Source organism: Osmerus mordax, chromosome 5, assembly GCF_038355195.1.
Source record: "Osmerus mordax isolate fOsmMor3 chromosome 5, fOsmMor3.pri, whole genome shotgun sequence".
NCBI classification, from domain to species: domain Eukaryota; kingdom Metazoa; phylum Chordata; class Actinopteri; order Osmeriformes; family Osmeridae; genus Osmerus; species Osmerus mordax.
Genome location: NC_090054.1, coordinates 19,656,569 through 19,670,921, shown reverse-complemented (window position 1 = coordinate 19,670,921; position 14,353 = coordinate 19,656,569). Strand labels below are relative to the sequence as shown.

General features: G+C 50.0%; 1 protein-coding gene across 1 annotated transcript; it reads right to left on the bottom strand.

Moving 5' to 3' along the window:
- Nucleotides 1-227: 227 nt before the first annotated feature.
- LOC136943636 (serine-rich coiled-coil domain-containing protein 2-like) lies at nt 228-7,524 on the bottom strand. The gene is made up of 3 exons (XM_067237033.1): nt 6,162-7,524; nt 5,778-5,974; nt 228-350 (listed from the first exon to the last, which is right to left on the bottom strand). The coding sequence occupies exons 1-3, from the start codon at nt 7,522-7,524 to the stop codon at nt 246-248; spliced, it is 1,665 nt and encodes a 554-aa protein (XP_067093134.1). The 3' UTR covers nt 228-245.
- Nucleotides 7,525-14,353: the final 6,829 nt, after the last annotated feature.

Sequence of the window (14,353 nt, the reverse complement as noted above, 5' to 3'; positions counted from 1 at the left end):
CTGCCTGTCTGTCTGCCTGTCTGTCTGTCTGTCTGTCTGCCTGTCTGTCTGTCTGTCTGTCTGTCTGCCTGTCTGTCTGTCTGCCTGTCTGCCTGTCTGCCTGTCTGCCTGTCTGTCTGCCTGCCTGCCTGTCTGCCTGTCTGTCTGTCTGTCTGCCTGCCTGCCTGCCTGTCTGCCTGTCTGTCTGCCTGTCTGTCTGTCTGTCTGCCTGTCTGTCTGTCTGTCTGCCTGCCTGCCTGCATGTCTCACCGGTGTGCAGGGAGGGCATCGTCAGGCAGGTCCACGTCCAGCATGAGGTCGTCCTCCTCCAGGTCTCCTGGATCCAGGGAGCCCAGCTGGTTCAGGATGTCCTGAGGGCAGAGAGAGAGAGGATAGAGGACAAAGGAAAGAGAGAGACAGAGACAGACAGAAAGAGAGGAGAGACAGAGACGGAGAGAGATGAAGCAAAAAATTGGTTCAAAAATATATTTATTTCAAATAGTTGACAAGAGAGACGAGGTCTGTGGACACTCTGTCACTGACGGTCCTATATCCTGGAGAGCACCAGCCAATACACACCCATATAAGGCTGTGAAAACAGACTGCTGTCTTTCAAACAGCAGGAATCAAGCCACACATCAGTCAAGCCACTCATCAGTCCCCCCACATTTCCAAAGAGATGTCCCTTTTATGTTTGTCATGATAATGCTGAAGGAAAAGAATATTCATTATTAAAGCAAAAGTATTCTGCTGCTCTGGTAACGTCGCAGCTTCTTGTTGAATTCAAAGCATCCCCAAAAGCAAATAAGAGACTAGGAGGTAAACCGGTAGTTCAAAGCATGAACTGCAATTTTGCGTTTCAGCGGAAAATGAAAATAAAATACATGAGCCTTGGCTCGGAGACACGTCATGAAAGCGGAGGATTTCGTTAATAAATAATGTCTTGCTCTATTTGTGGTAACTGAATGGTAATGTTGACTCGACTGTTCTATGGAAGAAGATGGTTAACAAACAGACATACACTGATAGTATATTATTTAAGCCAGCTAGCATCACCCTCCTTACTTTCCTCCCATCTATCATTGTGTCCACTATTCCCGTTTTTTACCTCTCCAACATGCTCTCTCCATTTTCTTAAAACCTTTCCCTCTTTTACGCCCCTCCACTTTCTCTATTTATCTATAATCTCTCTCTATCCACCTCTCTATCTATCTATCTATCCATCTCTCCATCTACCCATCTCTCTCTATCTATTTATCCATCTCTCCATCTCTCTCTATCTATCCATCTCTCTCTATCTATCTATCCATCTCTCTCTATCTATCCACCTCTCCATCTCTCTCTATCTATCTATCCACCTCTCCATCTCTCTCTATCTAACCACCTCTCTCTCTCTCTCTCTCTCTCTCTCTCTCTCTCTCTCTTCTCTCTCTCTCTCTCTCTCTCTCTCTCTCTCTCTCTCTCTATCTCTCTCTCCCCTTTCTCCCTGTCCTCTAGAGTAGCTTCATGCAGCGAGGAGCTTAGTCACACCGCCGCGGTCTGGAGAAAATGACATTTCACACTGCCAGGACGCAGCTCCCCCCGCTGAGCAACCAGGCGAAATCTGCTCCAGCCTCTCCATCCAACTGGCCAAGAACTTGGTGTTGAGACTCCCTCACACATCCCACTCTCCCCTGACAGCTCCCCCCAAGCCTCGACTGAAGCCTGAATGGATCAATGCTGAACCACGGTCTCTGCTAACTCAACCCATGCATATGTGTTGTATTTAGCTGAAGCTGTCTTAGGCCAGCCGTGGTTTCACGCTGGTGGTAGGATGCGTGACCCGGGGGTCAGGTGGCTGAGCGGTTAGGGAGTCGGGCTATTAATCAGAAGGTTGTCGGTTTGATTCCCGGCCGTGAAAAATGAGGTTGTGTCCTTGGGCAAGGCACTTCACCCTACTTACCTCGGGGGGAATGTCCTGTACTTATTGTAAGTCTCTCTGGATAAGAGCGTCTGCTAAATGACTAAATGTAAATGTAAGCGTGCGTACACAGGCCAGAAACGGGATCCACTAGATCCACACAACAGCCAATCCAAGCAGGGCTACGAGAATCGCTTTGTTACACAACAAGGTACAGATTTTTTATTTATTTTTACATATTCTCAGACCACGAAAAAGAACGTGGAAAGTTAGACAGCAAAGTGTCTCAGCACATTGTTTTTTTTAAATATATATACGAACAAAGTTGCAGACACTGAGGACTGCTTAATTATGTTTCAGGGCAAACAAGAGCACAACAACTAGTCTGGGTCTGAACGCGAGATCAATACCAGCCGCCCCAGTCCCCAGAAGCACCGAGTCCTTCAGGCCATCCACCCCCCCTGACCTGGAACGGAGCCCCTATGAACATGTTCATTAGAGCAGGGCTGGCAGAAGGACACACAAGTCACCAGATCAACGACGACTTAGCAACATATATGTTGCACTGTGTATGTCCTAAGATCCCATGTATAACGCCTATGTATTAAGCAGTGCAGTTCTAAACATGCGTGTGTGTGCGTGTGTGTGCGTGTGTGTGCGTGTGTGTGCGTGTACACATCACTCTCAGTCTCCCCCTGCTTTGGGGAAGTTCCCCTAGAAGGAATAACTTAAACTTGCCCTTTAGATAGGAAATATGTCCTCTGGCTCCAAAATGGCTCTACTTCTTTGTAATCACATTTTTCGTCCCATTTCCTGCAGCTCAGCTAATGCCTTCCCCACCCCCCGCCAATGAAAAACCTCAATCCTCACAGACTGGATCCATCTGAATATGACCGCTCGGCCCGGTTCTATAGAGTGTGTAATGTGGATAATCAGAGTAGTCATCACTGTGGAGGGCTTACTGACTTTCAGCAGGACAATTAGAGGGGTAGTGGGAGCAGTGAGAAGCTTAGACACACACGCCAGAGGGGAAGTTCACCTCCAAGGATAGGCCGAGGACTGTGGGATGCACTCCAGGGGGAAGGAGAGACTCGGGGAGCCTTGACCCAGGAACTGTTCTGAGCTCAGTTGGACTAGCCTAGGCGGGGTTGGTTTCAGCCGGGACAGGCAGCGTTGTGGCTGGTCCTGGATCTGAGTAGAGTATCTGTGGCTCTGAGCTTTAAAAGAACAGTTAGTGGTCTAATTATGTGTCTGCATGCTCTTCCTGTACACAAAGAAATACACACAAACACACTCGAAAGAAGGACAACGATTTACTATTAGTATTATACCACACAATGACTGCAATTTTAAACGTGGTCAATACTGGCAGCTAAGTAGCAGCTAATTAATAGCATGATAGTGCTGCTCAGTCTCAGTAATGGTGGAAGAGCCCTGCTGAGACAAAGGGCTTTCAAGCACCCAACTTGTAGAGCCACTAATGAATAATTATCCTGTCTCCACCCAGAAGCACAAAGTCTAAAATTAGACCCAAATAAATACATGAGAGAGCATGTCAGTCTGCTCCTGAAGAGGTCTTTGAAGAGGGAGAGGAGCAGGATTCGAGAACAGAACTGTCTGCTGTTTGCACCGCAGATGATGGATGAGAATTATTTTTTATATATATATATATATTTAAAAAACTCCAGATAGACAGACAACTGGAGAAGGACGTGATAAACACTGCGGGAGAAAGAGAGAGAAAAAAAGAGAGGCTTCAAAAGAGGGCCAGGTTGCGATGCGTTTCTTCAGAAACGCAACTTTCGCGACTCGTTGGCGCATTATTAATTAGGCGACGCAGGCAAACCAAAATCTTCTGTGCAGAGCGGCAAATCCTCCGGTACCGTCTGATGTTTTCAAAGATGTTTGCTTCCTGTCATTTTACAAGGCCATCAATATGATGAGAGCTAATAACGGCACAGCTTCTATCAGGAATAATACAGAGTAGAAACTAAATGGTAATAAAACTGCCTGCGGCCGTTTGAAAATATAAGTAGACGAGTCTAGACTACAGCGCCATGGAAACCGAAATACAGAGGGGTTCTCCCTTCTCTGTCTTTCCTCTCCTTCTGTTTCTTCTATGTTTTTCTCTCTCTTCTCCTTATCTCTCGGTCTTCCACTCTCTCATTCCCAGTCTGTCTCCTTGTTTCCTCATCTCAGACACAGCCAGTCAATCTTTGTCCAGTGACAGGTGCATACCGCCCTCAGGTGGTCACTGGTGGGTATTGCAGCCCAGCAGAGTGCAGAGTTAGCGTTCAGATCAGTTGAGATAAAAAAAAAAAAGGTTTTCATCATTGATGAGAACTTAATTAGGACTGTACTATACTGTACTCTGTACCATATGTTCGTTATAAATCATATTACAGCTGAGGGTGATAACCGTACGGAGAATGGAAGTGTCAGAGACCTCTGATGTGTGGTGAGTGATAGTGGATGAGAACCACGTTTGAAATTCAACCATGTCATGGCTTGATTTTTCCACAAGGTGTCCCTCTCACCCCGTGTTCACACACAGACCAGACCTCATTAACGCTGTGCTCTAGTCGTGATGCCTCACATGCCCCTAAGACAAAATAAAATACTTTTTTATAGTTCTCTATGAACAAAATATACAGTATATAGGCTTTATGACAAATATACGTTAGTATAAAAGGCCTGTATGGTTGCAAAGTTCCTAGCCCAAAACCAACAACATGATGGATCTCTAGAGGGTGTATCAACAGATACTGGATATCTTAAAAGTATCACAATAGTAATAGGATGAATAGTAATAGTCATATAACAGAAGAAAATTAAAGTTAGAATGTCCACTTGGACTAGTCCATTACTTGTCTGAAGACACAGGCATCGCTGGTTTAAGACACAGGCATCGCTGGTTTAAGACACAGGCATCGCTGGTTTAAATCTTCTCCATATGGATCTCTCCCTAATCTCACTTCACTTTAACACACAGACACACACCCCACACACACACTCTCCTTAAGACACATTCTTTAATTCTCAATTACTCTTAATCAGACACACATGGACACTGCACGTGTACACACCAGCAGTTGGGAACTCCAAGCGCACGCACACACACATCCAGACAGCACCCTTCTCCTCCCCTTATCTTGACATAGTCAGCTGTTCTGGGCCTGTAGTGGGATCAACAGTGTTGTACCACAGGCAGGGTATAGAGACCAGGGGAAGAACCAAGCTGATTAGCACTTCCAATCCTAAATAATTAAACCTCTTTAAACATTCCTGAGTGCCCGATCGCCATGGCACCAGACCACGGAGGAAAGCAAAAACAGACAGATTAAGTCAAGGAGCTAACCCTGCCCTTCAGGAGGGTGGAGGGGGGAGGGGGGGAGGGTCAGGGGGGGGGGGGGGGGGGGGGGGGGGGGGGGGGGGCATTCCGGATCTTGGAACAGCTAAAGAATGTGGTCTGAGTGAGTTGGAGGGTGCTTGTCTGAGTTTGGTAGTCTGACGGGAGTGTCCCCCTGCCTGGGAGAGAAGAGGCCTTGTTCTCCTGGTTAATCCCTCAATCATTAAGAGGAAATCTTCTGTAGAGGGTTCATGTAATCGAGTGAGGTAAGACCTGCAGTCTACAGCAACATGCTACGACGCTACTGGCCAGAGGAACACTGCCATCTTTAGCTTCCAACAGGAGCTGGACCTACAGTAATACTGTGTGTACTGTAGTACTGTCTGGACCTACAGTAGTACTACATATAGTACTGTCTGGACCTACAGTAGTACTGTGTGTACTGTAGTACTGTCTGGAGCTACAGTAGTACTACATACAGTACTGACTGGAGCTACAGTAGTACAGTACTGACTGGTGCTCCATCAGTGCAGTGCAGTGAGGACCTACCATGCTGTTGAGGTCTGCGTTGTCGTAGCTGTCACAGGGGTGTGAGGCCAGCCCCCCCAGGCCCTCCTCGTCCCACATGTAGGTTCCCCCGGAGCTGTTGGAGGGGGACAGCTCCAAGGACGAGCCCTGGGGGAATTCCCCCTCCTCGGATGACAGGCCCCCCCGTGACCCCCTCTCGCCTCCCTCCTCTTGCCCGCCTGGACAGGGAACAAACGCACACCAGACTGTAGTCGTAGTCACAGTAACAAGTTCAAAGGTAGTAAGAGTTATTGAAATGAGAGTTATAGTAATGATTTCATCCATCAGTGGGGGATTCGAACCTGAGACCTGTCGATCTACAAGTCCAAATACTTTAACCGCAGAGCTGAACCAACATTGTCTTACCTGTCAGGCCCATCCCCTCCCAGTCCATGGTCTCGTTCAGGAAGTGGCGCAGGCGAATCTCCGTGGCGTTGCCACGACTCCTGTTGTCCGGCACCTCCCCCTGGCCGGGGTCGCCGAGGCCGTCGAAGTCGTCGAGGAACTCGTCGCTGGTGTCGTTGCGCTCCAGGGACGAGGCGGACGACAGGGACATGTCCTCCAGCCCGTCGGCCGTGCACGGCTGGGACAGCGCGTCCCTCAGAGAGCCGCTCAGAGAGCCGCTCCGCTCGCTGGCGCTGGGGGGGTCCGGACTGACGGGGGGCGAGTCCGCCTTGTCCGGGGGGTCCCCCACGCCCCCCGCCCCGGCCCTGACCTCCCCCCTCACCATGCCGGGGAACAGGGGCTTCTGAAGCTTGGCCTGCCCAGGGCGAGCCAGCCTGCAGCCCAGGGCGGAGGGCTTGGACAGCACACAGCTGGGGAGCAGGGGCTTCTTCAGGCCACTGGGGGGGGTGGGGGTGGGGGTGGACAGGAGGGGGGATGAGCCCACCCTGCCATACTGCAGCCCCCCCAGGCTCCCCACACTACCCACCCCCCCCATCCCTCCCAGCCCCAGCCCCAACCGGCCGTTGGCCAGGCCCTGGGGGGGCTTGATGAGGGTGGTCCTGGGGGTCCTGAGCTGGGTGTTGGCCAGGGGCTTGGCCAGCTCCACAGCCCTGTTGAAGGAGAAGGAGCGCGTCATGGGCAGGCTGCTGGGGGAGGGGATCTGCTTGAAGTGGGTGAAGCTCTGCGAGCGCACCATGTTGTCCAGCACGAGCGACTTGAGGCTGTCGCTGGACTGGGACAGACTGTCTCTGGAGCCGCTGCGGGGCGAGCCGGAGTTCACCAGGCACGAGCCAGACCCCGAGCGTCTGGAGCCCAAGGAGCCGTTCAGGCCCGCTTTTAGGCCCCCGCTGAGCGGGCTTTGCCCCAGCCTGGCCCCTGTCTTGGGGCTGGCCTTGGACGGCTGATGCCTGGGTATGGCCTTGGGGCTGGAGGTGGAGGACACGGAGGAAGCAGACCTCTGCAGCTTAGGGGTTGAGGGGGAGGCTTTCTTACCCTCCTTCCCCAGCAAGGGGAGCTGGAACTGGGGCTTGTCTTCCCTCCCCTCCAGGCACGCTCCATCCTCAGGACTGGTGCCCACGCCATCTTTCCTCCACTTCAGAGAGAAGGAGTAGGTGCGGAGGAGTCCGTTGGCCCTCCCTGGGGGGGGCGTCTTGCCCTCCTGGGTGGGGGGCGGGGGCTGAGGGGGCCCATTGGGCAGGGGGCTGGACACCCCTGAGGAAGGACGGGCACCAAACTTGGGCAGTCTGGACACCATGGTGGGCTTGGACAGTGATTTCTCTTCCATCAGCTGCCACCGTGGGCATAAGGGGGGTGGGGTGGGGTGCGATCCCACAGTCTGGAGGGAGAGAGGAGGTGGGGCGGGGGGCGGGGGGAGAATGAGGGAGAAAGGGGTTAGAGTTTAACAAGACTAAAGATAAGAAACCTAACCTCTGCTTTTCAAGAGCTCGAAACACGTTTGTGTTTCAGATTCAGAAACCCTAACCAAAGTTCCTGGCATTAGAGCCAGGCTTTTGATACCACAACAATAGAGAGAGAGATTATGTGTGTGAGAGAAAGAGAAAGAGAGAAGGAGATAGAGAGAAAGAGAGGGAGGGAGGAAGTTTAGGTTCTCTTTACTACTGTAATAAAAAAGCACCTTTTTAGTTCCTGTTTCCAGACATTGTAAAACACTAAAACACAATCTCTCTCTCTCTCTCTCCCCCCCCCCTCTCCCTCTCTCTGAAACCCCCCCACAAGCAGGACCTAAGCATCCAGTCAAATGAGAACAATAATAATATTAAAGGTTGCCCTTAATTCCCTGCTGCTTTGTGGCTGTTCTTTAAGAACATTGGCGGGTCAGGAGGAGGGGGGAGGAGGGGGGATTTACATGTCAGGCTTGTGTCAGGGGGGGAAGTAGGGGGCATGGCTACATCATGCATGTTCTACTGCCTACGTGTCCTGGCATTAGGATGTGTGAAGGACCAGACACCGTCTTGTATGTAAAGTATGCCCGTAAGAATGTAAAATATTAAGATATGAAGAACGTTCTAGAAAGCAGCTTTACCATAAGTAGGCCGAATAATCAGTATTCATTACCTCAGTCCCAACCCTTTACTGTAGGTCTATTCCCATGTGAGCCGTGTTTTGCATCTAAACTGTGTGTGTGACGTCATTAGACCAGGCCAGGGGTAGGACTGAGACAAGGCCCACAGAGAATGAACACAAGCAGGGAGAGAAACCAGGCCAAACCAGGCCAAACCAGGCCATGCCAGCTCTCTGAATGGAGGACAGCCGTTGGCTCTTGGTCGTCTTCGACCCAGTTCTACTCCCACCGCGTCACTTCCATTCAGCTGGGCTCAGGTCAGACCATGTGTGAGACTGAGTGTGCACATCGCCTCGCGAATTCTGACCAGAACTGACAGCAAGACGAAAATAACGGTCAAACAGCAACCGCTGAACAACAAACCGGTTGTAACCCAGTTTGTAAGGGGGATGGTATTGGAGTAGTGAAACGGCTGTATACCTAAGGGGGTTTTCTGTGGGTTCACCACCGGTGGACCAGCAGTGTGTCACTTCATATCCAAGCACAGTTAACCATAAACCACAGTGTGACATTGGAGTAGTAATCCACAATGCTGGATAACAGTGTGTGTATGTGTGTGTGGACAAAGGTACCTAACGCCACATACTGACCCACATTCCCACACACACGCGGGCACGCACACACACACTACACCACAGCTACACTCACTGCTATCGAGGTGCCCGCCTGGCCATGCCACCATCACTAATCTCCCTCTCTCTCTCGCACGCACACACACACACACACGCTTCCTATGATAATCAGGTCAGATGCATCCAGGGCAGCTAAAGCCCCTTTGCCCTGGGAGGGGGCAGGGTAGCAGGGGTAGGTAGGTGGGGTGAGATTAGAGGGCTTCTCCCTCATTTACATTTACTCATTTATCAGACGCTCTTATCCAGAGCGACTTACAGTAAGTACAGGGACATTCCCCCCGAGGCAAGTAGGGTGAAGTGCCTTGCCCGCAATGACACAACGTCATTTGTCACAGCCGGGAATCGAACTGGCAACCTTCTGATTACTAGCCCGATTCCCTAACCGCTCAGCCACCTGACTCTCTCCCTCATGCTCCGCTGTCATGATTCCACAGGATCCCCCTGGACCGTCCCGTTCACGTCCACACAGACTCGCCACGAAACTCCACCACATCCACCTCCACCACATCCACCTCCACCACCTCCACCACATCCACCTCCACCACATCCACCTCCACCACATCCACCTCCACCACATCCACCTCCACCACCTCCACCACATCCACCTCCACCACATCCACCTCCACCACATCCACCTCCACCATGCGGCTAAGCCGGGGTTCTTCCAAAGAACTTCCCCATTCATTCTGAAACGACTTCCTTATCTCAAACGTACGCTTCTATTTCGATAACAGAGAGAGAGATTTCTATAGGCAGCTGTTATTCACAGTCAGTTACTAGTTCCCATTAACACCCTTCATAAACAGAGATAATACAAACAGGCCGCACGCACGGAGCTACACACGGATACAAGGAGTGGAAGCACCACACCATCTGTCACTGACGGTTCATGTTTTCATCCCCCACCCTGATGAATTATGGGAAACAAACAGCCCGAAACTAACATCAGCTGCACCTGCATTCATCCTTCCATCCATTTTCACTACCTCATCTTCATGTGTGCATTTGTTTGTGCGTATGTGTGTGTCCACTTCAAAAGGGACTCGCTCCGTTCACCCTTATCCACCAGGACTGCACTTTCTTTCTTCCAGAGAAGCTTCTGGTGCCTCCTGCCATGAGGACATGGTACCTGGCAGTGCTGCAGAGACAAACAGACGAGTCATCTCGTTTCCCTGTCACACGACGATACCGTGTGAACCAACAATCTTCTTTGTTCGCATCTGCAGAACGTTTGAGAACGAGCACCACAGATAGCTGCTATTAACGTGTTGCCCTATACAGTGGGAGATGGGACTGGGCAAGAATGAGGCCATTCGTTTCTCTTCCAGCAATTCGGTTCACTGTCCTACTGGCACATTAACACACACGTCTAGTCTACGCCCCGACCCTACACAGTACAGAGTAGCATTATTCAGGAGCGACAGGATGGACACAGATAGTTTGTGACAGCTCCAAGCCTCAGGCCCCTGCGAGGGAATCACCCGCCCTCCCTCTGGGCCCCTCTTCTCCAAACCCTAACGTCTTCCAGAACCTTCTCCACTCCTCTGTCACAAAGCAAGCCGGCCCAGTCAGCTGGACCCCAGGGGTAGTGGGGTTCAGTGTGGGCTGTCTGAAGAGGGAAGACAGCACAGAGACCAGGAGTGAAGATGAGGAGGATTGAAACAGACAAACTGAGTTATCGGTTTTTACATTTACATTTAGTCATTTAGCAGACACTCTTATCCAGAGCGACTTACAGTAAGTACAGGGACATTCCCTCCAAGGCAAGTAGGGTGAAGTGCCTTGCCCAAAGACACAACGTCATTTGGCACGGCCGGGAATCAAACTAGCGACCTTCTGATTACTAGCCCAATTCTCTAACCGCTCAGCCACCTGACTCCCTAGATAGTGCTTCGGCACTGGCCGTCGGGCAGCTAAGTCTAACTGTATCGACCCCCACCTCCTCCTCCCTCTTCTCCTCCTTTCTGTGCTCTCAGTCCCACTAAGCTGACTTGACACAAACAGAATTCCTGCCCGTATCTGTCCGCCTCTCTGTCTCTGCCTTCCATCCTGCCTCACTGCCTCCATGCCTGTCCGCATCTCTGTCTCTGCCTTCCCTCCTGCCTCACTGCCTCCATGCCTGTCCGCCTCTCTCTCTCTGCCTTCCCTCCTGCCTCACTGCCTCCATGCCTGTCCGCCTCTCTCTCTCTGCCTTCCCTCCTGCCTCACTGCCTCCATGCATGTCCGCCTCTCTCTCTCTGCCTTCCCTCCTGCCTCACTGCCTCCATGCCTGCCCGCCTGCACCCTCCCATAACTCAAGCTTGTCATCCGAGCTGGAGAACTAATCAATGGGTTTGATCGATAACTCTATAAAACCTCAGCCTGGAAGCCATATGGCACTGTTCCCACATGATGGGGATACACTGGAACCCAACACCCAGGACAACCCCTCAGTCTGTCCCCATGAGGGCACAGGGTCACCCTTCCCCTGGCTCCATAACAAGAGCATGATGGCAAGAACATAATAGAAAAGTCCTCCTTCAAACTCCCTCCAAAATCCCATCACTACACCATTCACAACGGGAGTGGAAATCAAGCTAAACTACCCACTAGCAGATGCCAACTGAATGATGCAGTCAAGAGAGCTTTAGAAGCTATGCTAACGAACGCGTATTTGAGTAAGAGAGGAAACTAAGCAACACTGATGCTTTGCTAAGTGAGGCTAATCGAATGAGACTGCATGGAAAGCTATGCTAACGGTACACAACAACTGTGTTTGGCAAATCAGATGAGAAAAGGAGAGTTAGTACAGACAAAGCTGCAATACAACCGGCACAGACACACACACACACACACACACACACACACACACACAGAGTCTCTCTGTGACTGAAGAACAGAGAGACTGACAGATCCCACAGACATCACGAACAACAGTAACAGTAGAAGTTAGTGCTGTGAAGTGTTAACCTACACAGACCACCTGGTCTGACCCCTCTGAAGATATCCAGATTCTCAGCGTTACAGTCAACAACAACACAAGCAGGCAGGGAAACAGAGGAAGTCGTTCAGACAAACGAGGGACTCTCCTTTTATCTGTCTGAAAGCGTGGTCGGCACCCAGTCCAGGTAAAAATTGTGCAACAGGAAGAGCTTCTTCAATCGTACAGATGTTGTCTACGTCTGTGGTTGAGGTGATGTATGGTAGAAGTGGGTTGGGAGGACAAACTGTGTGTGTGTGTGTGTGTGTATACACACACACACACACTGTCGGAAAAAGCCTTTCATGGCTGCTTTAATATTTCCTATTGAGTGGCACACACCCATAATGCTGCCAGACTCAGGGAGTGACAGGAGAGAGAACGAGGGGTGTAGTATGACCCGCACACATCAACAAACCAGTAGTCTACCCTTACCATCAGCCCAACGACACTGACTGCGAGCAGTTTGAATTGAAGAGTTGCTCGATTATTCGCCCTGGCTAGCTCTAAAATGTTAATTTTTTCTCAGAGTCCTCACCCAGTTACAGCTGTTATCAGCAGAGTTCATCTCCGACTCCAAGCCACTGAAAATGCAAAGCTTTGTATCCACATGTATGAAGGAGATGATGTGGGTCTGACAGACTAGGTATGAACCAAACTACTGTTGTTGAGGCTGATGGCCTGTTGTTTCTTTTACAGTCAGTAAAACAGTCAGTAAAACAGCCTGAATCCTCAATATTCACTTTTAACCTAGTAGCGTCACAAATATGTGATTTGAACATTGATACATTGATAGTGTTAAAAACTAAACGACAAACCCTTTAGTATGGCTTCAGAATGTACTAAATAGAAAAGGCTAACAAGTAACACTAGCATGGTAGTACCATTGCTAAGAGTATAATGCTAGGTAACTTATAAAGCTAGCGAGTTTCGGAAAAATAACTCACTCGGCTAAAAGGCATGCTTCTGTGATGTCAAACCGCCCCATTAAATATCAAAGCATAGGCCACAATATGCCCACATTTAGCAAAGTATGGTTTTATCACAAACTGAGTGTTTGACATTCAAATAAAATGGGGGAGGCAAATAAAAGCCTATTGAGCGCCGCATGCAAGGGTGGTTTACAAGTCTGGGTTACTGTGTTTTCTGAATTACATCTTGCACACCTGAGATGTCTTCCAGACAGGCAGAGCTGTAGAATGAAAAGGGAGGGCTGTTTCTTAGTTCACTGAGACAGTGTATGTAAACCTTTTTGCTTCAGTGATCTGTGTAATCCATTTCCTTTTTGCTGCAGCTTTCTAATAACTAATAACAAGAGAGAAATCATTTACAGAACCAAGACTGATAGACTGAGGCCTAAATGGAGGTTATAGGATACTGTATGACTAATAGTGAAAGATGTACGTAGTAACTCAGAACCGCCCTAACCAACAAACACCCATCCATTAATTCTCATTCCTCCATTTGCTTCTCTCCTAATGACTGTTTGATGCGATGTGGTGTTGCAGCCGGCAGCAAGACTGGACCATTAGTAGTGGGGCTGGAGCTTTAATACAGGAAATCTGATTTAGATCATACTTCCTGCTGCCTCGATGCCTCCTGTGCTATCTTCATCATCACATTCACCCCTTCACCATCACTTTTCTCTTTTCAACTCTTCTCTCCTCTCCCTTCCACCACACCCCTCTCCTCCCCTCTCCTCTCCCTTCCACCACACCCCTCTCCTCCCCTCTCCTCTCCCTTCCACAACACCCCTCTCCTCCCCTCTCCTCTCCCTTCCACCACACCCCTCTCCTCCCCTCTCCTCTCCTCTCCCTTCCTCTCCTCCCCTCTCCTCCCCTCTTTTCTATAGTGATCTCCTCTTGTGCAGCTGACCGACACACACTCTAGTGAAAAAACTGTGTGTGTGTCTCTGTGCGTGCGTCAGCCTTTATGACCTTGACGTGAACATTCAGAAGAGGGCTCGTGTGCCTTTGACAAACCGTTTATTTCCAGGCTCTGGATTGGCTGGCGGGGAGAGCTAAGGCTGATAAGTGTCCCTCTGCAGCGTTGGAGCTGTCAATCACTGTCAGCCGGGTCGTTACAGCAGTTTATGGGAGCAGAGCGGAGCAGGAAGTCCACACAGTATTAAACACAGGAGCAGCTACTGACCACTGTCTCTCTCAACAGACTCCCTGCTATCCCTGTCAAGCCGTTTAACACACAGAAGGAGAAGCAAACTGTTTGTTTTTTCTGTCTGTTCAGACATGTCAGGATCAGAATCAGAATACCGAATTCTGATTCTGATATGCATGTTAGACCGTGCTATGCTTACACAGAAAGTAAGCTGAAGAGTAAAGTGTATTAGTTATGTACTCCATGGCTTTTTGAAGTGTGAAACAGACTGAGGTTTTGTTATATGAGCTGATGTGGAATGCCCTCATTGGACTAGGAATCACAA

Bases quoted from the DNA above. Each gene is read 5' to 3' on its own strand.
- LOC136943636 (XM_067237033.1), bottom strand. From the start codon at position 7,524: ATGGAAGAGAAATCACTGTCCAAGCCCACCATGGTGTCCAGACTGCCC. The intron at 5,975-6,161 runs GTAAGACAATGT...TTCCCTGTCCAG, and splicing joins GGAGGGGATGGGCCTGACAG to GCGGGCAAGAGGAGGGAGGC. The intron at 351-5,777 runs GTAGGTCCTCAC...CTCTGCCCTCAG, and splicing joins ACGCAGACCTCAACAGCATG to GACATCCTGAACCAGCTGGG.